Source organism: Oreochromis niloticus, linkage group LG13 (assembly GCF_001858045.2).
Source record: "Oreochromis niloticus isolate F11D_XX linkage group LG13, O_niloticus_UMD_NMBU, whole genome shotgun sequence".
Taxonomy (NCBI): domain Eukaryota; kingdom Metazoa; phylum Chordata; class Actinopteri; order Cichliformes; family Cichlidae; genus Oreochromis; species Oreochromis niloticus.
The window spans coordinates 5,047,517-5,072,043 of record NC_031978.2 but is presented as its reverse complement, the minus strand read 5'-3'; the positions used below and the strand labels follow the sequence as shown (position 1 = coordinate 5,072,043).

At 40.8% G+C, this 24,527-nt stretch overlaps 1 protein-coding gene across 1 annotated transcript in view; it reads right to left on the bottom strand.

The window, feature by feature from the left end:
• Positions 1-23,650, bottom strand: part of LOC100692040 (protein kinase C epsilon type) — a 95,488-nt gene extending 71,838 nt beyond the window's left edge. The window contains exon 1 of the mRNA XM_005473716.3: positions 22,499-23,650. Within this exon, the coding sequence (XP_005473773.1) occupies positions 22,499-22,846 (348 nt within the window). The 5' untranslated portion in view covers positions 22,847-23,650. The remainder of the gene's footprint in view (positions 1-22,498) is intronic.
• Positions 23,651-24,527: the final 877 nt, after the last annotated feature.

Sequence of the window (24,527 nt, the reverse complement as noted above, 5' to 3'; positions counted from 1 at the left end):
ACAGGCCATTTACCATTTATAGTAATACAGGCCTCTTCTCCATAAGCTCTACTGCACTTCTAATGGCTGCAAATATATAAATATTTAGGCAACTACAAAGTCCACAATAAATTCATATTGTGAATGAAATTCAGATCAGTACACCACACATAGAACTATACAACCCAGCAATATTGGTCACTTCTACTTAAACACCAAGGTTTTTATAGTTAACCAAAACTAATCTAAAAGCTAAAACTAGATGTGAAAGGACCTTATTGTAGATGGAATTTTCGCCTCATTCACGCAGCTCCTGAAGCAGTTTAATATTCCTCTACAGGATTTTTTCTGCTATTTACAAGATTTCGTTCATTTCCGGAATTACCTGAGGAAACTTCTTTGGATAAAATTATTAATATAAAAATTCATAAGAGAGGGGCGATTAAAGAAATCTATGCTATATTATTAGATCTTCAATCTCCTTCTCTCTCCATCCTTAAGGCACAGGGGGAGAAAGACCTTGGGATGGATATAACAGATGAACTCTGGCAATCTTTCTTCCACAGGGTACACTCCTTTTCTATATGTGCCAGACATGGGCTCCTCCAATTCAAGGTCCTACACCGATTACTTATCTCCAAGGAAAAGTTAGCCAAGTTCTATCCGGGAGCTGACCCCCTGTGTAACAGATGTAAAGCAGAAACAGGTTCACTCCTTCATACTTTTTGGACATGCCCCAATCTTCATAACTATTGGGTGTCTATATTTAATACCTTTTCAGAGATATATAACATTAAATTTGATCCTTCTACTCTTAGGCTGTCTTTGGAGTGATACCTCATAACGTCACTCTCTCAAAATACTATTCAAATTCTATTGTCTTTGCTTCACTTTTAAGATGGAAGCAGGAAGCTCCTCCCACACATGAACATGGCTTGCAGAGCTCATGAGGTGCTTGCATTTGGAAAAGATGAGTTATACACTGGCAGGTTCAACCACTAAGTTTCTTAAGGCATGGCAGCCATTTCTAATGTACATGGAAACATTTAAAATGATCACCTTATCGTGACCTGATACCAAATCTCGACATCACTATCGTAGTTAACTGTACACTGAGTGTCCCTTCTACATTTTATTTTTATATTTGTGTTTTTTGTGTTGTTTTGTAGGGGTTTTTTTGTTTGTTTTTTTTAACTTCTCTCTTCCTGTTATCTTTTGGGGTATTGTACATATAGAACAACAAAGTACTGTATATTCAAAGTATGGCCATTAACATGCTGTTGTAACTGAAAATAAAATTATTTTAAAAAAAAACTAGATGTGAAAGAAAAATGTTTCAGTTAATTAAAATCAAAATAGAAACTAGACTTTAAAAAAAGCCAAAATAACTGAAATGGTTTTGGGAACCTGGAAATAAGATAGAGGTAGTATCCTTAATTTTAGTACTTCTTAAGCAGGTAAAATTTGTTATCCTAACTTACCTGATGATGCTTTGTTGGACATGTTTATTGAGACTTTAGATGTCTATAACTCTGTCTCTAAAAGTCAACTAAAATATAAATATGTTATAACTCAGGGAAACACTGAACATAATTGAGTAAAAAATGTCGCTTGAAAGAGACACACTTGTGTATTAATACTAGTTTGGCATATTATGTCCATTACAGTAAATCATGCACAGTGAATGAACAACCTAAAAAAAAGATTTTGAATGAAACTCTTTCAATGCAATTTCATTAATTAAATTCAGACACTTTCTCTTGAAGAAAAAACACATCCACTGCCCGGAGCCCTTACTGTGCGTTCTGTGTTAACAGACACTTGTTATGTGCAGAATATGTTGCATGTATCCTTATGAATTTGTGCCTTGAGGGGAAACTGACTGTGGGAGGAGCAACAAGAAAATTACAAACTTCTTTTACAGAGCAGAAAAACACAACTACACTGCACAAGTTCATCTTCTCGATAATACTCGTGTTTATTGCTCTGTCACTCTCAGCATGAGTGGATGAGAGAGGAAGAGACCGCCCACACACCCATCTGCTTCTACTACTACTGCACACCCACACATGCCAAAACACATACATACATTTACATTCAATAAAGCACGTAAAACAGACACAAATTATGCATTAGTATTAGCATTTACACCACAGCTTTCCAACCTAATGGTATTATAGATCCATTGTGCCACACATGTACATGTGTGCAAGAAAGTGTTTTGCATGCACCAACCTATATTATGGTCTTGATGTTCTTCCAGGTTTCTTGTACTGTGTGATCTGCTTGAACACGTTGTCATGTTGCTAAAAAAACAGGTTGTCTCTGGGTTATCTTGTGCACACTTCACACAAACACACACACACACACACACACACACACATATTCACAGTACACACATAGTATATCATACTGTCCTCGCCCGCCAACACTAATTCAAAACATACCTGAAGCATTAGTCGACCATTAGCTCCACTTAAAGATTTATATTAGAGCTATTTGGCCTTTATAAACAGCAGGCTGCAGAACACAGCCCTGTACTGAAGGCCTTGAACACACCACATGACAAACATCTTAACTTGTAAATTTACAAGTTGAAAAAAACCCGAATTACTCACGATGTCTGCATCTGCTCTGGATGAAGAAACTACTATAAGAAATACCCAGAAACATGTGACTTAAGATTTATCTCTGTTTGATTAACGGAAGATGAATGTTAGACATTGTTGACCAAATAAAACAGCAGTTTGTCGAAAATCTAGACCCATGCTGGCACCATATGAAAATAGGTAACAGGGTATCTATTCTATGTCAGAGTGAACACTGTGGTTATTTTAAAATTAATAGTTTATTTATATGCACTCTCCTGTTGCACAGGAACAAAAAAAGAAGCTAAAGTTCAATTCAGTTCTACTCTATTTATGTAGTGCCATTTCACAAAACCAGTCACTTCAAGGTGATTTATATTGTAAGGTCAACACCCTACAATACTAGAGAGAAAACGCCAAGAATTAGATGAGCCACTATAAACAAGCACTCCGTCACAGGGGGGGGGGCTTTGCTTTTAACAGTAACCGGGCAGCCAGAAGACAACAAGAGAGAAAGGGAGTACACAGAAAACGTAATAATTTGTCGAAAGGAACTTCACAATTCTTGAAAAAGACAGAAATTAAAAGAACACAGACGTTGGATGTTAGCTCTGAAAAGGATGACATCTGAAGTCAAGAACATTGATGTACAGAACTGAATTTCCCATTCATGTACCATTTTTTAGGAGCTGGTGAAGCTGGTCCAGTATTTCTAGCACTAGCTTTGGTGGAATCGTAACTGGAAATGGGATACTGGCATACCCTTTATCTACATCTAATGTAAATCAAACCATAATTTACAAAATAAACATGATGTATTGAAGAAGTCTTGCAAGTAATGACTGAGACCATAATTTCACCACAAATGAGTTTACTAAAGTCATAACTGCAGAGTCGGAAAGAACATAAATCCTACATCGGTGGGGTTCTAATGGCGTCTATAATTTGAGGTAGAGCAGGGGTCTCGAACTCCAGGCCTCGAGGGCCAGTGTCCTGCAGGTTTTAGATCTCACCCTGGGTCAACACACCTGAATCAAATGATTAGTTCATTACCATTGCCGTTTCTCAATTCTCAAGTACGTGAGTACGTACTCGCGTTCTCGGCGAGTACGTACTGGCCGAGAACTCACGGGAGTACGGACTCGCCGAGAACGCGAGTACGTACTCACGTACTTGAGAATTGAGAAACGGCCTTTGTCTGAGTTTCGGACGAAATGCATTCTGGGATATTTAGCTGTACCAAGTCCACACAAGTCACCATCGATGCATGCTCGATAAAACGGGCGGAGCGAGAACACATCCGGGACTTTTTCGCGTTCTCGGTTTGATGCGTACTTCGAATTGGAACAGTACTTGGTCTCCGACTGATGACGTATCACGAGTACACGAGAACGCAAGTACGCACAAGTACGCATATTGAGAAACGGCACAGGCCTCTGGAGAACTTCAAGACATGTTGAGGAGGTAATTTAGCCATTTAAATCAGCTGTGATGGATCAAGGACACATCTAAAACCTGCAGGACACCGGCCCACGAGACCTGGAGTTCGACACCCCTGAGGTAGAGGGTTTAATTTTGCTGGATTCAAAAATGTTGTTGCAAGTTTACCTTTATAATATATAGGTTTATAAGTTGCTAAACTTTAGCTTTCGAGAAACCTCAAGACAAAGGTGTAGTAAATATACTCTTTTTATTTTTCATTTTGCTTTACAGTGGTCCCTCGCGATAACGCGGTTCATCTTTCGCAGCCTCGCTGTTTCGCAGACTTTTTTTTGTGTGTGCAATTTTGCATGTTTTTTTTTGTTGTTGTTTTTTAGAGCGCATTGTGTTCTGCGTCCTGATTGGCTGTAGACCATTGTCAACCAATCTCCTCCGTGCCGTGTCTCCTGTACAGTACAGAATGCGTTCAGCTTGTCAAATTTACATAAATCTTCAATCGCTAGCACTGTGACTCTGAAGTGCTGTACTGTATGTTTGTAAGTTTTCTTCCCAACAAACAAAACAATGTCGGCGAAACGTTTTGCACCATCAAAGGCACCTGTGGTAGCACCCAAAAGGCAGAGGAAGCTAACCATCCAAGTGCTAACCATTGCACAAGAAGTTGGACTTCTGGACATGATAAAGGAAGGTAGAAGTTACCGTATTTTTCGGACCATAAGGCGCATTAAGCGAAACAAAACAGTCAGATAAGTCAAACTTTACTCAACTCATTCTTCTTGCTTCCTCTACTACCATTGATTCATTAATGTTGAATTCTCTGGCAGCTGCTCTATTCCCATGTTCTGGACCTGAAAAGACGGTTTGATCTTTGGTTTCATTCTAAAATACTGGACTTGTTTTTCTACAAAGGTTTGAACTTTTAGAGTGTTTAAACAAGAGAGAAAAGTGTGAAAATGTTCATATCTGTCTGAGAAAACTGTATAACCTGTGTAGTGAGGGGTTTTACACTCTTAAAACATCTAAAATAATTGTAAAAAATAAAACTGGCTACTTCGCGGATTTCACCTATCACGGGTTATTTTTAGAACGGAACTCCCACGATAAACGAGGGACCACTGTATTTTGTTTGTACAGCATCAGCAAAGGGCGAAGGAGGCAACTGAAGAAGAAGTTTGGATACCTCCAAGAATTTGTGGTCTATCTCTGACTACGAGGTTGATTCAAAGATTCAATTATTAATGTCACATGTTGTCAACTGAAGCTTAATGAGCTTCATCTTAACCTAATCACACTGGGATGCATTCCTCTGGCGTAGGGGAGAGAGAGAGAAAACTGTCCCAAAGCCTTTACGGTATCACATGAGCTTTAGTCAAGCTGAAGTCATGTGGCTTCATGTATCCTCAAAGAGACCTACAGCTACAAACTCACTGACACTTGGACAGGAACCCAGCACAGATAAACACAGAGATACAATCATCTAGGGGAAGTTTCATGAAGGTGAAAACTAATGAGAAGAATTATTTTGCACTTTTACTAAGAATGTCTCCTAGACTAAATTTCCCATAATTGTCCAGTTATATACCGCATTGTGCATATTTAGGTACATTCCTGTATGGCTGCTTGTGCTTCGAAAGCATGTTAAGATTTCCGAAGCTTTTATTAAATCTAGCAAGACACATGATTTATTATTCCCCAGGACATCACGTTGCCTTACTTAAGAAGTAGACCGCTTTGGAAGCCAAAAAGTTTTAATTTAGTAAACTCAGCTCTACCCATGATTCACAGCTCAACAACTGTTGTCATATTTCGATTAAACTGATAGTTACTTCTAGTTGGTACACCAACTCTACCTGACTGATCTGCTCTGCTTTTTCCAGGGGGCAGGGCCACTATCCAGAATACTGAGTTTCGACTTAATTATGTGCACTGATAGTTTGATGGCTAGACGTTTACAGACACCTTTGCCCAACTGTTACATAAATAGCTAAGTGGAAGACCACGAAAAGCAAAAGAAACCAATTACATGTATTTGTGTAATACAGAAGTAGCTGATCACAGCATCATAAGCCACTCAAATCCTTGAGTTTGGCTGAAAGCTTGATAAACGTCCACTCTGTGTTTGTGTGAATGGAAAAACAGGGTGTTTTCTCTTCTCTCATCCTGTTTATGAGGAAATGTAGATGGTGCCTTACTAAGTTTAATTCTGTTGTGCGGAGCTCACCGGTGATTTACGTTGCAGACATTCCACAGATGCTTGACCTCTACACTGCAAATTATGATTTACAGACTTCATCAGGCTGTTACATAAGCTCTAAGTTCAGTACCTCTGTGTGGTATATGTCAAATCTCCAGTTGATTTTCTTCCTTTCCTGTTCTGAGAGCCCATGTTTACATTTCTGTGTTCTGCTAATGTAATGTTAACAATTCAGCAGGTTAGCCACACATAGGTAGCACCATGTTTTAATCCTCCCAGTGCCATCCACAATCATTTTACTAGTGAACAGTCCCCTCGCACTTACTTTGAAAGGTCAGATACAGCTGAGCAGCTAGCTAGTAACGCTTGCTTTTGTTATGCTTAGGAGATCTACTACTTTAACTAGAAGACGGTTGGGCAGAGAACCGTGCAGAAGCATTCTCTCAGGCTAATGCTGATATCAGTACCTGTGTCCAGACTTGTGAGATGCCTCCTTTCCGCCCCCATGCTCAGGTGACACTACAGGTTCTGGCACGTCCTCAGAGTTTTGTTCTGTATTTAACTGTTAGCATTTAGATATGAAAACCCACATTTTAAATGTGGTTTATCACAGCTACACATCCAACTTTTGCAACACACACATTGCTTGAAAGTCACTTAATAGTTTAGCATGTTATAATGATTTTTAATAGGGGTTAGACCACCAGCTTCAAGACATCCATGCATTAAGAGTCACTGCTTCCCTGACCAATATGGCAGTTGGATTGATGCATCATTCAAATATTGAGCACAAATCCTACAACAAATAGATTGTTTTTGTCTTTTGGGTTTTTTTATTATTACTTGGTTATTTTGATTATATGGGAAGATTATGAATGTGTCTGTTTTAGCCTAAAACCATTCTGCAAATAATAGAGCACCGGAAACATACTGGAAAGAGACCAGGAAACTTCATCAGTCGATAGAGAAGAACATGATATAAATGCTAATAATCCCACGTGTGGCAAGCACAACGACATGAAGAAATTTCACAGTAATTCTTGCTTCAGTTCTTTTCTTGTGAAAAGTGTTTTTATGAAGTGCTGCTGACAGGAAGTGCAGGAGAAACAGTAAAGCTTTCATCACAAGTGGCTTATTTCTTCATCATGCATTCCTTACGTATCTGTGCCACTGTAATTTACTGTGTTGTAGCGTACACGGACAGCACAGCAGAAAAATGAATGATAACAGAAGCTACGGCGGGGCACCTGGAGAGCCATCTTTCTCCTCTCCCTCTTCCTTTCTTTCTCTGGGAAGTAAACTTGGACAGTGAAAACAGGAAGTAGGGCCTACCGTGTGACTCCAACACACTGCCTCTATTTTTAGACGCGCACACACACATAAACATGCACAGCCCTGCCCCCGTTTCCTTCAGCCCATACAGAGGACACCCCTCTACTACAGCCCACAGGCAAACAGGGTCAAGAAGAGAGCAGGCCCGAGCTCTTCCTCTATTCTCTCTGCATGAGAGTTTACAGAGGCTACGGAAGCCAAACTGCACTGTACTGAAAATGCTGAAGAGGCTTTCAGCAAGACACTTCCAGGTCCAGAACCAATGTAAAACACAGATATGCATGTCATTTCACAGTGTTTACTGAAACTTCTTCTCCTACAGACTGTATAACATTTTATTGTGTAATGGTGTAACTATGCATTAACATGCAGACAGCCTTATATTTTTGTAGCCACCTGAGATGGTGCAAGGACTGTTAATTTTTAAGTGGCTTCATTTTCAGGGATTATCATTTGATTTCATTTTCTACTGTTGCACCAATGTAGAAATGTTCGCTGTATAAAAGTTTAGGTGAATGATTTAATATAAGATTAGTAAGATTTATATATTCTACCAAATAGTCTAGATGTGATTACATGTAGTTCAATGGTTTAACGTGGTCAGAGCACTAACACTGCTCAGTAACAGCAATAGCGATAAGTAATGCCAGTTTCTGGCAAATGCATTGGTATAATTATTAATTTGATCACTATCCTCTGCTAGTTATATCCTTATGCAGATTTGGGTCACTTCCTGCACTTCTGCTATTTTTTAGGTCAAACCCTGAGAGTCTGTTCTGACCAATTACACTTTTGAATGCGCAGTTTTCACCACAGACGTACAAATAAAAACTGCTGAGTGAGCAAGACCCAATGGTCATATCAGAGCACAGGCATACTGGTATGCAGGTATTTTTTCCCTCTCTCTCACCTTTCATTGTAAATTGTATCCTAGACTGAAGAGGAACTTTAAAAATGAACATCTTTACATCGTGTTCTTCTGTCAGAATGAAGTTGTCATTTCCTTTCTGAAAAAGCGAAAATGAAACACTGCATAAAACAATCAGCCCAAAATCTTTATCATCTCATCTATGAATATTAATTTCAACCATGACAGGGGTTTCATAGGGTTAAGTACTGAATTCAACAGGGCTGAAAGTACAGAAAATGTTCTGTGCCTTTCAGCAAGACAACAAGCCTGATCCAGAATCAGTGCAAAAGTGTGCTTTGACCTTTGTACGGCCATTTGCATTAGCACACTAGGGCAACGCCTTTTTTTAAAATTATACAACATGAGGTGAATTTTACTTTCCACACAGACCTTCCAGTGCACAATTGTTTTTGCATGAAACATTCCTCAGATGACTGGACATTAAGTATATAACTGTTTACAGAAATCACAGGCTGGGGCCTTCATCAACATGAGCCTTGAAGTGTGTCACACTCGTTAACTCGTCAGTCAGAGCTGAACTTGTTTTCGCCTCGGCAGACTTTTCCTGTGTGTCTCCTCTGTCAGCTCCAGCAGCTGAACCACAGTCGTTTCAACCGCAGACAACCACACAGCAATCTGGCTTTGTCACAGTTGCAATACCACAAAAACAGTGTTAGCGCCACAGCTGGGAACAAGAGAGCTGGGAGACACACCAATGATAGTTACTGGTTGAATAAAAAAATATTTTCCCATTTAAAAAACTTTATCAGTCAGCTTTCATTATATCCATCCATCCATCCATCCATCGATTCTATTCCGCTTTTGCTTTTCAGGGTCGGGGGGGGGACCCGAATCAGCAGATCCCCTCAACCGATGTATCAGTATCAGATTGCAAATGGAAAAACTTGGATCAGTGCATCCCTGGAGAGTGCAGTCTTAATGAAAATGAACTTGATCTGCCCCACATTTTCACAGATAATTTCACAGGTTTCATTTAAGCTCCTAAGACCCTAACTCTTGCACGGCATGCATTTTTCATTTCCCTTTGATATTTGGGCATATTGGGACCTGATGAATGTAAAAACAAAGAATTACCAGATTTTTGTTTCTAAGAAAAATGAGAGCCACATATGATGATATTCGTTTAAAATTTCGATGGAACAGCAGCAGTATAATGTCCTCGTAAGTGGATATCAGGCCCTTGTAAAGCAAAATTGAGTATTTTGGTCTAAATAACCCAAAATGTGTTGTCCACATATGTGGAGGCCAGGCCCTAGGAGGTTACTTCACCTATGTAGTTTTTGTACAATCTTACCTCTACCTTAGAAGAAGATGAAGAATATTTGCACATGTTTATTTTCTCTATCTACAACGGTTCTACGGTTAATTCTGTGCTAATCACAAAGAAGCTATCCCAGCATGTTTGAATGATTTATAATGTTTTTGAATCTGTACCGTTTGCAGTGCATGCATCCCATGTGAATATACTACAGTCACTGTATTCCCGCCTCCTACCCCTCTTAGAGTGATGTGTTCAGCTACACACAGATTACCATAGTCTACAACTGGCACTGGTACTTCATAGACTTTTTTTCATCATGTATTCCATGTCCAGAATAGAATTAGACTCTGCACAGAGTCCATGAATGATAACTGCTAATCAAAAGCGATGCAGGAAAGTAGAAAATGAGAATAAATTGTAGTGTCTTTCATTGCAGTTCTGGCAGCTGCTGGCCAAATCCATTTGGCACAGAACCAATGTTCAGAAGATATAGCTCCTGCCAACACTACTCCAAGGCTCGCAAAATTTCAAAATCTCTGGTAGGCACTCTTCAGTTTTTGGTAGCCCAAAATAAATTTAAGTAGCCCGAATAAAAAAGAGAGCAATTTTTTAATGTTTTGTTTCCTTTACAATATTATACATTAAAGTATAATATTGTAACAGAAACAAAAATTAATCAGAAAGTTGTTAAAATACAAATCACAACAACTGTATAAAAATCACAGTCATCAACTCAAATACTTAGTTCTAATTAGGGATGGGTACCGGTGTCCGGTGCCATGATGGCACCGGTTCTGACATAAACGGTAGTAACCAGACCGAAAAGCAGCACACATTTCGGTGCTTTATTTCGGTGCTTTTTTTTTTCCTGAGCCAATTCTAGCCAATCATTTTACGTTTCCGAGGATAGTAGGCGGGGCCAGGTACGTACGTTCTTTTAGAGCAGAGCTACAGATTAAAAATGCCCAAGGCGAAGCGGTCAAAAGTCTGGCTGTACTTCACAGCAAAAGATGCAAACTCAGCAGCCTGCAACAAGTGCTTTAAGCTGATACTGTGATACTGTCAAAGGAGGTAACACCTCAAATGTGATAAAACACCTGGCGACGCATAGCGTTTTTTTTAAAGCCGAGAAATGCGCCGTGTTTGATAGTTTGCAGCAAGAGACCTCACACCGTGCACATCTACTGCGGGTGTGGTGCCTGTTATCGGACCCGGAGTTAGCAACATCCCCCAAAAACCAAAAGAGGAGAGTCCTGGCCCCTAGCCCTGTCAGCGTAGCAGAAATGATGATGGATGATGATGGCAGCAGTCGCCGTTCTCCTCTGCGTGAGTAGCTTCATGTTGTTCGTGTGTAATTAACGTTGAGTAGGCTAACCACATTATTACATTAATGCATGTAAGGTGAACTAGGAAACACCGTCGTAGTCTGTCTTCTTGTTTGATGGCAGATACTCCCTTCACCCTGGCCAAAAAGGCTAAAATGACCAAAGAAAAAGTGGAAAACAGTTAAACATGAGAGGTTTTTGGACAAAGTTTGTGTTTTTTCCATTGTTTAAGCACTGCTTCCAGCCAAGAGTGATACCATATATGCCCTATAGCTGCAGAAAAGGCTAACATTGTTATCTTTTTACAAAAAAACAGCTGAACATGAGAGGTTTTTGGACCAATTTTGTGTTCTCCATTCTTTAAGCACCGGTTTGAGCACCGTTTAAGCACCGGCACCGTTTCAAAAGTACCGGTTTGGCACCGGTATCGGATAAAACCTAAACGATACCCATCCCTAGTTCTAATTGAACAGAAATTTCTATGAACTTGTAAGAACTGTGTAGAACATGAATCAGTCTGTGTCAGATCCTGAATCTGAAATTTCCACTGAAGTCAAGGGTAAGGGGTAAGTGGAACCAAGATCTAGGCCATTTGCTTTTTGAAGTTTGCAAAGACTGCTAAATTTTGACAATGGTAGTTCACTCTTTGCAACATAGTACGCTTTTGAAAGATTTTTCAGGACTTCTTCTTGTGCTTGGTTTATTTTTAGTATGTTTTTTGCAATTGCTGTTTGTTCTGGGAAAGATATTGCAGACTGGGCAATAATGCATTTCTCATGGGTTCTGATGGGGTCTTTCTTAAAATTACTGGTCCCAGTTACAAAGGCGCTTGTCGACTCAAATGAAATGAAACTCACAACACACCTGACAGAACATCATGTTATTTAGCTCGTCATATTCCAGCCACATAAATTCTTTTGTCCATGAAACCAAAAAAGCTGAGCTTTCTTCTTGCCTCATAGTCTGATTTGTCATAAGTTTTCCGTTTTGTGGTAGGCTTTTATTTGGCTGCCCCTTCTTCACCCTGACCTGTCTTATTTGGCTCAGCAGAACTAAAATACCGGCGTAAATCCTGCTGCTTTTCCACACGTAGTTACATAACGGTCAGCGATTCTCTGGCAATCAACCTCTCACATGTTTAAGCTTGCTGTGGGAGATTTCACTTGTCACGTTTGAATAGTAAGCTAATGAGTGATAAGACGATGTCAGAGGAATTGGTGCGCAATTAATCGTCACTCACCAATCAGTGCTGCCGCTCTCTACACACCGTTCGCGCGATCGCAAAGTGAAAGTGAAAGCAAAAAACAAGCACAAATTCAAACGCAATTTCAATATGTCACATATTGGCAGTGGCTCATCGATGCCAATGACATAATTACTCAGCTACATTTTCGAAAGAATGCAAAAGCATTGACACATATTTTTCCTTCCTATGATAGCCCGACGAGCAGGGCTGAGGTAGATTTTGGTAGCCCGACTGGAAAAATCGCTGCCCCGGGACGTCGGGCTAGCGATTTTGCGAGCCCTGCTACTCACATCACACCCTTTACACTGCTAACAAATGAGGGAAGATGGGAGTCTTAGCAGGAGAGAGTGAACAACAGAGAGAGGCCAAATGTCCATGTTTTTTTTAAAAAAACAATTCAATTATGTGAAGCATTTTCATTCGAGTGTATCAATGTGAGATGGGCTTTTACAGTGTGCAGACCACTTAATCTGATGAACCTAACAATGAGAAGAGTTGTGACTAAAACATGGCTGGACAAAGCAAATGATATCTATTCGTGCTCATCGGTTAGCTACTTCCTCCTCTTTCATTACATCAGGTGCCTTCAAAATAAACACAAGGCACAGAAAGAGAGAGCAAGATCTTTACATTTTCCTGCGCAATCTTAATCTGCAATACCAATGCTCACTGTCTCATATCTCATTTCCCTCCTTCTGTTTTGCAGTACACTACAGTACAATCCCGCCAAGTCGCAGTTCAGAGTTTGTGGCCTCAGCCATTTGCAGATTTTTTCTTAGAACCTAACTAATAATTGTTCATGGAAATATCCTCCACAAATAAATACCCCTGTACTCGGAGGGGGGAGGTTTGAAAGTAGCCAATCCGACGACGTCTGTATTTCCGCATCATAAGAGTTTACCATGTGTAGCTATCTCGAGTGTTCTTTGTTCTTCTTAAAACCCTTAAGATGCCGCCCAAATGCATATTTTGGGTTTTAACTACTTTTTTTTACCACATCTGAAATACACGGTTTAAGGATCTTGCTTTGGCACGTACCACCAAACTAAACACTGTTTTCAACCAAGCCATGGCAAAGATGTCCCCCGGCAGGACAATAGGAACAAAAACCATGACACAAGCCCAAAGTGTTGAGCCAGCCTTGAAACAGTGCATATCCCAATCCAAGTGAGAGTCTGTGGGATGTTCTAGAATAAAACTGATCCACAAAGCCTCCATCATGCAATCCACAGTACCCTGAGGTCCTCTGCCAGACACCACAGGCATTTGAAAACAGGAAAAAAGTTAATTGAGTGGGCTGCTGCTCATATGCCATTAGACCCTAAGCTCCCCTTGCCCAATGTATGGAGAGGTCTACACAGCTCTACCTCCAACTTTGACCATATCCCTGACTTTCACAAGAAACGCTTGCAACTATACTTCTATAACTAGGACTGATATATGTAAGAACATGTTTAGCTGAAAAAGATAAGTTATGGTTCTAGCATTTCTATCACCAGTGCTATGGTATAGAAAATGTCTATTCAACCATGGAATCCATAAGAACTTTCATTTTGATGTACATTTCTAAAATCCTCAACATGAGTTTGACAGCTGCTGCAGTCCTCCCCCTCCATCCCTCAGTCATTTAACCATTCAAAAGCAGACAGCTTCCTTCAACACCCTCTTTGTCTTGTTCTTGACTGCCTCTCTACCTCCCCTCAATCGCTGCCTGTTTGGCAGAAACACCAAACCCTGAATGTCCTTCTCTGCACTTCTCTCTTTAATGACAAGTTCTGACAAGGCAGCTGCCTACACATGATTCAGAGGAGAACAGAAATTCCTGACAGATTTAGGAATGTGATCTCCTTTTCATGTCAAACGAACATCAGTTCTTGCACCTTTTTTCTGTTCTCCAGCAGATTTTTCTCGATCTTAGCCAAAACCACATATCAAACTGATATTTGCTGGACTGAAGTAGCATTAATTCATAAATCATGTTCACCATAGAACAACCAGTGACCGGCCCTGCTAAATCACATGTGGGCAAGGCGCTGGATATGCAAGGCAAAGCACAGTTCTCTCATTAATTCTGAAATTATCGAGTTTATTTACAATTTGCCACATACTTTATTATGTCTTGGCAGATCGGAAACTGAATGAATGGTCAGTACCCAAATGCTGTCACTTCAGTAAGTCAACTGGAGCACTTTGCACAATCCATTACACAACAATTTTCATATCATTGAATACTGTTCTTCATGCATGCTTGAATAATGAGCTCAAATTTCTGGGATGTGAACTCACTGTTATGACAGTGTGTGTGTGCGTGTGTGTGTGCGCGCGCGCAATATGTGACCTGCTCGGCAGGTATGACTTTCTCCTGAAGGTGATCATTCACAGAGCTTGTAAAGGCTTGCGGGAATACAGTGACACATTTGGATTTATGCCCAGTTTTTTTGTTGTTGTATTAATATTGTTACTTGTCACAACACGGGTATTAGGTTTCAGTTCACATGCTTTTGTCAAATGAAATATCTGCTGATTTTTTGATTTCCAGGCACAGTGGATACTGTATCACCATTAGACAAAGACAACACATCAGTGTCTCCAAGACCTCTTTCGTTTGCTGCAGAACTATTTTGCGTCATGGGATAAGATCTTGCCAAAGGACAAAACTGTCCAAAAACCTTAACTCGCTGATGTTCCTTTGCCATGAATAAAAAGGCTATTGTATGTACTGCAAGTGGAGAACTGTGTGGGTTCTTTAATGGAGTTCATAAAATTCATAAAAGATTAAAGGAGAAAGCATTATCAGATATGAAGAGATAACAAAAGTGTGTGAAAGCAGAAGCCACAGACACAGACAGAGGAGGACAGTAAAGCATTCAGGTGGGACATTGTGGGACAGTTCAGTGTGTTCTCGTCCCACGGTTTCAAATATATCCATCTTGTCACATACTGCTGGCATTACAGAAATACACGCAGGGTTACCTTTGGTGTTGGTGCTGTGATGCACCGACTGGGACTCAATCCAGGGTCTGCAGCATTAAAGAACAGTGGACCCTGGATTGAGTCCCAGGTGGGGGCTTTGTTTTCTGCACTTTTTTCCAATTACTTTTCACTCATGTTTTTGTGTTCGTTGGTAAAGTTTAATAAGGTTTGTTAAAGCAAACCTTATTAATATCGTGCAACATTCCATGATATTAACCCTACACACTGCAAAATGATGCTTATAGCCAGTGACTGCATCTAAATCAGGGGTCTCGAACTCCAGGCCTCGAGAGCTGGTGTCCTGCAGGTTTTAGATATCACCCTGGGTCAACACACCCAAATCAAATGATTAGTTCATTACCAGGCCTCTGGAGAACTTCAAGACATGTTGAGGAGGTAATTTAGCCATTTAAATCAGATGTGTTGGATCAAGGACACATCTAAAACCTGCAGGGCAGGACCCCGGCCCTCAAAGCTTGGAGTTCAAGACCCCTGATCTAAATGAAAGGCTGTGGTAAGTCTAGTGACTCTGAATGCGCCTGAGTAATTTTTATGTGGCAAAGAAATCATTTTAACTCATTATGTTGATGAATTACTGGACAACACAATAACTGCTAACTTTAGATAGAAAGCAGCCTGGGTTTTGTTTTGTTTTCTCTGTGCCTGTGGTTACTGGCTACTGACAAGTAGCGAGGCACCATCTGATATGCGCATCAGTCTGATCCTGACCCAAAAAGCTAGATGGTGACAAAAGATTTCCCATCGGCAACAATCAATGGGGCGGTCTATTCAGTTCTTTTAATTTATCAAGTGTGGATAGACACGTTTAAGTTGAGCCGTTTGTCACCTTACACACAAAACAGACACTCACTGTCTCTTTATCACGCTGACGGATTCAGTTTCCTAATTTAACACTGATATTCAATCATTATTCTCATCATTTCTTTTAAATTAAAGGTGTGTTTGAGTCCTATGGCCTATTTTTCATTGTCCCAAAATGTTTATATAAATTTACATCCTCTATACAGCCACCACTGTTAGGCTTTTGCTCACTCTGAAATCACATATTATTTATTTTCGGGTCTTATTGTCTGGTGTTTAAGCAATCCGCACAACATTTTTTTCATCTCCTGTTTTCAAACCAACAATCCCTGAATCAGTAGCAAATTTCACAAAAATGTAAGATGAATTAGTCTTGAATTCATTAGTATAAAGAGTAAATAAACTTGGAGAGATACCATCAGTCTCCTTCCCCCATGGGGCCCCGGTGTTGGTAATAATAGCAGATGACACTGCAGCACTTACTCTAACACACTTTGGTCATCTAAACATAAAATGATGAGAACCATGTAGCTCCAGAAACAAAGCACAGACTGCATTTGTATGACACTCAGGGAAAAGTAAGAAGTTGTGTTTCATGATTGATGACGTATGATACAAAAACAATCTGCTGACTAACAGTAAGTACTCTGCCTGAGTTCCTGGAAGACGTGTTTGGGTGTCACAGACAGGTGGCACGGCTCTCCTGAAAAATACTGTGTATAATAAAACATCACTGTGAGGCAAACAATGTGCACATTTTGATTTGTGGTAATGTTCTTCTGACTTTCTAAGCAGTCTGAGTATCATTCTCCTAAAAAGATCTCATACTTCTTCAAGTCTGTCATATGCCGAAGAATAAAATAATAAAGTTCTTTTTTGTGTGGGAACTTACACAAATCTGCAACTGAGCCTGAGCCCAGAAATAACAAATAAATCACTCTTTGGTATCAGAAGGACTGTTTTAGTCTGGAGCAAAGTAAGTCTCCATCAACCTAACGATGAAATCTAGTTAAGGTTCCACTACTGATTTTACCCTCTAATATTATTATGGATGCATGTTATGCCATATTCTTGATATTTAAATTGATTTATTGTTTCCCTGTATCCATGATTGAAGCAATATTTGGAAAGAACAAGTGGAAAAAAACATTATTTGTTGACTTTGCACCAGATGCAGTCACACTGAACGAATCTCGTAGTTCATAATATAATAAAACATTACACAGAAAGATGTGGTACCATGTAATGGGATACGACACAATCCAATGGAATAAGATTGGATCAACAGGCATGCAGGGTAGCTAGTTGGTACATGATACAGGACATGTTGGTTTACACAAGAGTTTTCTTTACAAGTTTCCTCTTTCTCACCACAATAAGAGACAACACATGGCCTCAGCTAATCAACTCACTGATTGGTGATTACTTCAGACCGGTATTGATTTCAGCCATAAGGGCAGCGTTAAGTGGTGGGAGTGAGAAAGAAATCCAGTCTAAGCAAATCATGTTTTGTTATTCTGGAATTATTTGACGTGAAGAATCGGTTTGAAGCTACTACAGTAAACATCAACTTTCTGAGCCTTTTCAATTCCTCTGCTTAAAGGATAAAAACACTCCACAACAGACTTTGTTGAGTAGCTTACGTTAGCATTACTCATGAGGAAATTACACAGTCTTAGTTCCCACACGCTGTTATCTAGTTTTTCTTTGTCTAAGCTGACATAATTCTTGATGTAGCTTAAGTTGAGACATGTTCGCCGGTGGGAGTGCCTTAAAACAAGTGCAAACACAAGGTGCAAGACTCAGAGGACCAAGATGAAAAATTCCTGTCATGCTGATGAATGAAAATGGATCACGCTGACAGCCGTATAGCACCTTTTGACTTAAAAAGCACCACTGCAGTTCAAGAAGATAGTAATTTATATTTAGAGGTATACCGCTGCGATCTTCCTTGCCCTTTACTTGCATACATGGAGCTGGAGGCTGGGAAAAAAGCAGCAAGACTAGCACAAACCACATGTGACCATACTGGAACAAGAGGGTGTAGCTCTAGATTACCAGCTAATGCTAGCAAACACTTTTAGCAAGTACTCCAACTCCAACAAGTAGCAGGTGTCTGTACAACGCACAGACACTAATAAAATTTCACTCATCAAAACTGAAGCACAAACTTCTTGGATTAGCTGTGCCTCGCATGTTGTTTGCCAGATAATTTATTATAAGGCTACAAACGGTTCTAGTTTAGCAGCTAAAGTTATCAACAGTGGCCATACTGTTGGTTAACATGCACTTTGATGCTGAAAGGTTGGGCATTTTCACATGAAAGGTTTGATTTGCCTTTAGGAGTCAGCCTTGAGTGGCTACAAGAGGAAACACACTTTTTTGGCTTCATTTTTGAGCTCTGGAGGTTGCCACTTGCAGGCTAGAGTAGCTTCAATATTGTGCCATAAATGAGATTTGTCAATGTGATGCTTTACTTTTTGCTCGATATAACAACTTAATAAAGTTTAAAAAAGACCTGAACTTGATAAACTACTCGATGTTTCATAATGACTAGCAGAAAGTTTCAACAGGCACATTGTGTAATACTACTACTTAATTTAACTGAATTTTATCTCATTTGAGTTACTAATGACTAGTGAGGAGAGCAGTCATAACAGCATCCCCTTTGATTCTTTCCTGTCCATTCTACAACATTAAGGTCAATTAAATGTTTTTAATGTAGCGCCAGATTACAACAACAGTCAGCTCCAGCTGCTTTATATTTTAGGCAAGAGAACTCCAATAATCCGATAATCCCTATGAACAAGTACTTGGCCATGGTTAATAGGTAGAACTCAGTTTTAACAGGAAGAGACCTTCAGCAGAACAAGGCTGAGTGAGGAGCAGCCATCTGCCACAACCGGCTGTGGGATGAGAGGAAAGACAGAAACAGAGGAGCGCAGAGAGACTGAACAACAAACAAGCGAGCAGAAATAAATGTAATGTAAATGTATGAAATAGTGTAAATGCACAGTCCCCCCAGCAGCACATGTGATACAGCTCAGAAATATTTAAACCCATCAGAAGAGGCACTAAGAGTCTCCTATTCCGAGTCCTTCTGTCAAGAACTTAATCTTAACTGTGATAAACACATGAGACTTCACACTCCCCCACAGAACAACCATCTCTGTTCTACAAAGTTTCCCAGTGCAACATTCTGTAAAGGTTTCCATCCACTGCTTTCTCTCTCATCCTGTCCTTCTCCCAGCTCTCTCTCACTGTGTCTAATGGACCTGATGGCCTCATCAATAATACAATCAACCAACTATCTGCTTCAGCGGCTTCAGACAACAATGAACGGCTCCCCAATGCTTCTGTGAATGTGTGCATGAGTGTCATGCATTTGGCCTAACTGCATCCACTCTTTGTAGCTCTGCCGTGGGTCACTGGTTCATCTAACAAGAGCACAACAAAGGCAATAGGATCTATACTGTGTGTGTAGCGAACCCTGTTGTGCATCTGCTCAACTTAGCTGCAGGACAGCAGAGTTTGGGTTGCAGAAATCCTGCAGTGTACAACAAAAGTGTAATCTTTTTTGCACAGTTTATAAAGCTGAGATCTGTGGTCTTTCTAGTAGATGTATCAATATACTGTATATCTGTATGTGAGAGTTGGATGAAACACCAACAGTGACCATGTTTGGAGGCGCTTCTGCTCACAAGTCCCTGCATCCCGGCATTTTGTCTTTAACCACCTTTCAGCTGCTCTCAGTGTTATGTGGCTAGCTGCTGAAGACAGTCAAGTTAGCTAGAGGAGCATGTAACAGAAGCAGAGCCAGACATTTCCCTTGGTTTGGTTCTCTCCACAGAAAACATGACTTCATATGAATCAGCATATTGTTCCATGTCTGCTGGATGTGTAAATAAGCAACTGTTCGCTAACACAGCATAACAATTTAATAACACACTATGTCACTTTCCCACTTGTTCATTTTAGAGGAACAAAGAAACTTTCAGTCAAGGAAACTGATGTACCAGCTCATGGTAAGAACATGAGCTTCTGCAATATAAATTTTGTAATAAATATAAATATTTGTTTGTACTTTTGAATGTTTGAATGAGCTAGCGTCATGCTAAACTCTTATGCTCCATGTCATCTGCTTAGTTCAGTTGACTTGCAGGTTGAGATCTGTTCAATCTAACTTTATTTACCTAGTTCACAGCAACAGTCATTTCAAGATCTCATATGTTTTGTCAAACATCTCAAAGATACGCACAAGGTGTCCCATCGCTGCATTAGGAAATAGTGAATAGGGTTTCATATTCCCAACTTGTCCTGTACGGAGGCTTGCAAAGGACCATCTGGAATCACATTATAAGTCATTTAACGTACATCATCAGTGGTGAGAAGGTGAGTTTAATTTTTTAACCCAAGCACTGCTCTTCTTCTTTTACCATGTCTTTCTTCAACAAGCTAAAATGCAAACCACAGTCTCTGCAGCAAAAACCTCCGAGGCTAAAAAAGAAAGTTTCTTTTTATGGCCACTTGAAGCTAGCTACAGAAGTCCTCACATGTTGAAATGTCCTAAATTAAAGCAGAAATAAATATTTTACATTCTGTTATGATAAATAGTTATGGGTTTCTTTGGGTGATGAGAATTTTGTATAATTCATCCATCTGGATACTGGTGCAGCCTAGACCTAGGAACATGGAGGCTTTGATTGACAGGTGTGCCCACACAAGGCTCTGTAGCCAGCAGCCGTCTGCTGAGCCTAACCTCCACTAACTGAAGTCACTGAAACTGACTTACTGGTACTGATGCCTTTGGAGTGAAATTATCTTAAAAATAATACTACCCCAAATAAAAAACTGTGTTTAGGTTTTTGTGAGTAAAACCTTTGTACTTTATTTTTAGGTTACTTAGCATTAATTACCATGTCTGTACGTTGCACTTGTACAGTTTATAGATGCAGCTCGCAGACCTGGGCTAATAACTTAGCGCTCCACCAGCTCATCATTTCCAGATCCAAAAAAGCAGCATGCGGGTTGAGGAAACACTAACGCTGAGAGTTCAAAATGTAGAGTCTGAAATCAGTCTTTGCCCATCTTTTACATACAGTCTATGGTCTTAATCTACTGCCACCTCTCCATTTTCCAAATGCAGCGTTTGTAGCTTTTTAAAAGACATTAGTTCTCTCTCTTCATCCACTAATGCTGCAGCACGTGCGCCACGCACCATGCAAAAGGACACCGTGCTGCATCTGTGTGATGCCAGCTCCATGGGGCAGTATTTAACACCCTGGGATGGGGATCTTTCCCTTGAACTTGAAAATTGAACTTGAAATTGAGATGATGAGCAAATGATCTTCACTTAATCTATTACCTGACTCCTACTCGTTCGGAATATGAATCATTTATCAAGATAACACACTAAATACTGAGCAGTTAGAGCTTCTCAGGCATCAGGATGTCAAACCCTAAAACGATGCACGTTTATGGTAGGTAATTTTGGTTAACTGCACTTTTCTTTTGAAAAATACACTCATTAGTTATTTGTCTCTGCCTCTTTTCCACACTGCATCTTTTCTTTTATTTATTTATTTATTTGGTCCTGTCTCAAAGGGGGCTGTTGGGGTGTTCTCTCATTTATTGTGGAGCAGGCACATAAAAAACATTTTTCATTGCAGGCCACATACAGCTCACTTTGATATCATGTTCCAGACAAAGGTCGAAATTGATAAAACTCCATTTTCTGTTAGTGTGAAGAAGTTTAAATAAAAATGTAATGAATTAGATATCTTAATAGAAGACAAAAAGTGCAATTTTAACAGTATGTCTGAGGCATTATAAAAAAAATGCTGCTGTAGTAAATGAAAGGAATCTGTGAGTGTGACTCTTTGGGATTCAATTTGGTGTATCGTAAATGGCCCGAGGGGAAGTCTTTAACAGTAGGAAAAGCTGGAAAACTTGTTAAAAGTTCAAAATTCATCCCCTCCTTCACATTTTCCAAAGTCATCCAGAATGCAGTTTTGTTTGACACCCCTGTCGTTGGGTCTTTAGATTATAAATACAGCGCCTGGAGGTGACTGCTGTTGTGATTTGGCGCTATATAAATAAAATTAAATTAAAAACAACATTAGCTAAGCTGCCTTATTAAGCGTTGGTCCTGTCTTATTATACAGAGTCTGTAGATTATGTAATATGATGGAACACACAGCTTGTATTTTTAGGTGTAAATCCCTGCAACTATATGACTACTTATAGTCTGCTTCCTGCCAGACTCCCGGGAGAATTGTCATTGGAGAAAGAGTGATTAACTGATTCATTGGAAAACTTTCCCACTGAGGTCCCTTTACCTACGTGAGAGAAGGTCTGAGCACCTTGTTCCACTATCACCCCCACTGTGTGTGCTTCAGGTGTCTTACCCAGTCCTCAAAGTGCTTGCTGCTGTTCTGCAGGATGTCCTCGAATTGGATGATGCAGTTGGCCACGAAGTCGTCGTAGCCAATGGGTGCGTCGTGGAAGACTGATAGCTCTATCTTGCGGCCGTCGTGGACCTCCGTGATGAACTCGTCGTTCCACGTGGGGCTGTTGGTCTTCTGCTTGGTGGAGGTCTGGCCCACGCGAGAGTCGTCCACGTTAAGGGCGATGTACGTGTCCAGGAGGAAGGTCTGAGTCTTGGGACCGACGGCGTGACGCAGGGACCAAGCTGTGGGTTTGAGGTCCAGAGCCTCGCGGATCCTGATCTTCAGCTGCCCGTTGAAGACCACCATGGCGATGAAACGTGTTTCCAGTAAAACCACAGGACACCTTTCTCCTCAAACACCCCCAAATCAACACACTGCCCGTGCTTTAGCGCTTTGAATAACGGCTCCGTTCAACCGGTGGTCCTCCGGGCAGAGCGTGTTCCTTCCACTCCGATATGAAGGAGAGAGTGCAGTCACCAAGCACACCGGGACTGCTGTCGTGTCTCGAAACGTCTGCACTTGTCGATTATGCTACAAAATTTCCCCCCAGAAACTGAACTTCAGTGGCGGAAAAGCGACCGTTAGCCCGGGAAGCCTTCCTCAGAAGTGCACGGAAGAAACGTGAATAGCTACGGCGCACATACGAGCAGAGGCCCCAGATGTGAGTCGCTCTGTCATGGTGTTTACCTTCGAGGTATTAAAAAGCTCTGTTAGCTGCAGCGGGGCTCCCTGGAAGCACTGGCCTGCGTTGCATTGCACCGTGCGGAGGGTGGGAGGCTCCAAATACCTGCTGCCAGCCGCCGCGGCGCACTGGAGATGTTCGAGCCGGAGAGCTGCGAACCAGACAGCGGCCGGTAACGACCGCAGCAGGGGCGGAGAGAAGGGGGGCGGTGGGTGGATGTGTCAAAACAGGCTCCTGCTGCTTGGTGCACGGCCTGGTGTCAGTCCAGTGCAGCTGTTTGAGCTTAACTTCCCGTGGACACAGCCTCCCGACACCGCTGTGTGTCTCCGTCTCTCTCTCGCGCTCTCTCTCTTTCTGGTGCAGGAAATGCGAAAAACACGTCAGATTTAGCGGAGCCTGATGTGACAGACGGGGGAGTGCGACGCAACCAAGACTGGGGAGGTGTTTAGGAGCAGCGGGGCTGGGGGGGAAGGTTGGATGAATATGAAGACAGAAACAAAAGCCCGAACAATTCACCAAGGTGCCCTTGAGCAAGGCTAGGGCTGTATAAAGAAGCCAGTGCAGGTTTACACAGTTATAGGCGTGCGTATAAAGCTGTTTTATTAATGCAGGAAAACAGGTGTGTGTGCAGAAAAACAACAACAGCGTTAAATACTGAAATGTGGATGCAAGAAACACGTCACCACTCATTTTGCTGCAGGTCCAGGTGCAGAATTATGAACATTCATTCACTCAATAAAGGCCACTTGCCAAGGCCATAAAAAGATGGGACCTTAGGGCGATGAATGTAGGGATATGTGAGGCATGTGTGGAATTTAAAAGAGGTGACTGAAAGCCATGTTACTTATCAGCAGCATGATGTGTGCAGCACTGCAGAAAAATATAACCTAAAACATCTGCAGCCTCAAGTAGCTTTCACAGCATTAAGCAACATTTCAGTTTTCAGTTTTGGTTTACCAAGGATGCAATGCACAGATTGTGAGTAATTGCCTACTTTGCACCTGCAAGACTGCATTGCAAGATATGAATGTTTGCCAGGGCTCTAGCAGGACTCTAATTAGTTTTGCAAAATCGTGTCATGAGTCTTCATAGTTTCCATAGTCTTTAAAACTGTACCATCGTAGTTTGAATTCCTTCCAGGGTAAAAATGAAGCGGTGTGCTTGCAAGGAGCCAGACACAGCATGTGACACAGAGGAATTAGATTTTCTACCTTCTCATATATACAGACAAATGCTTTATATATTTGACACAGAACCTGCAGTCTGTTTCTCCCGAGGCACAGATGACAAATGTGATTTATCTGT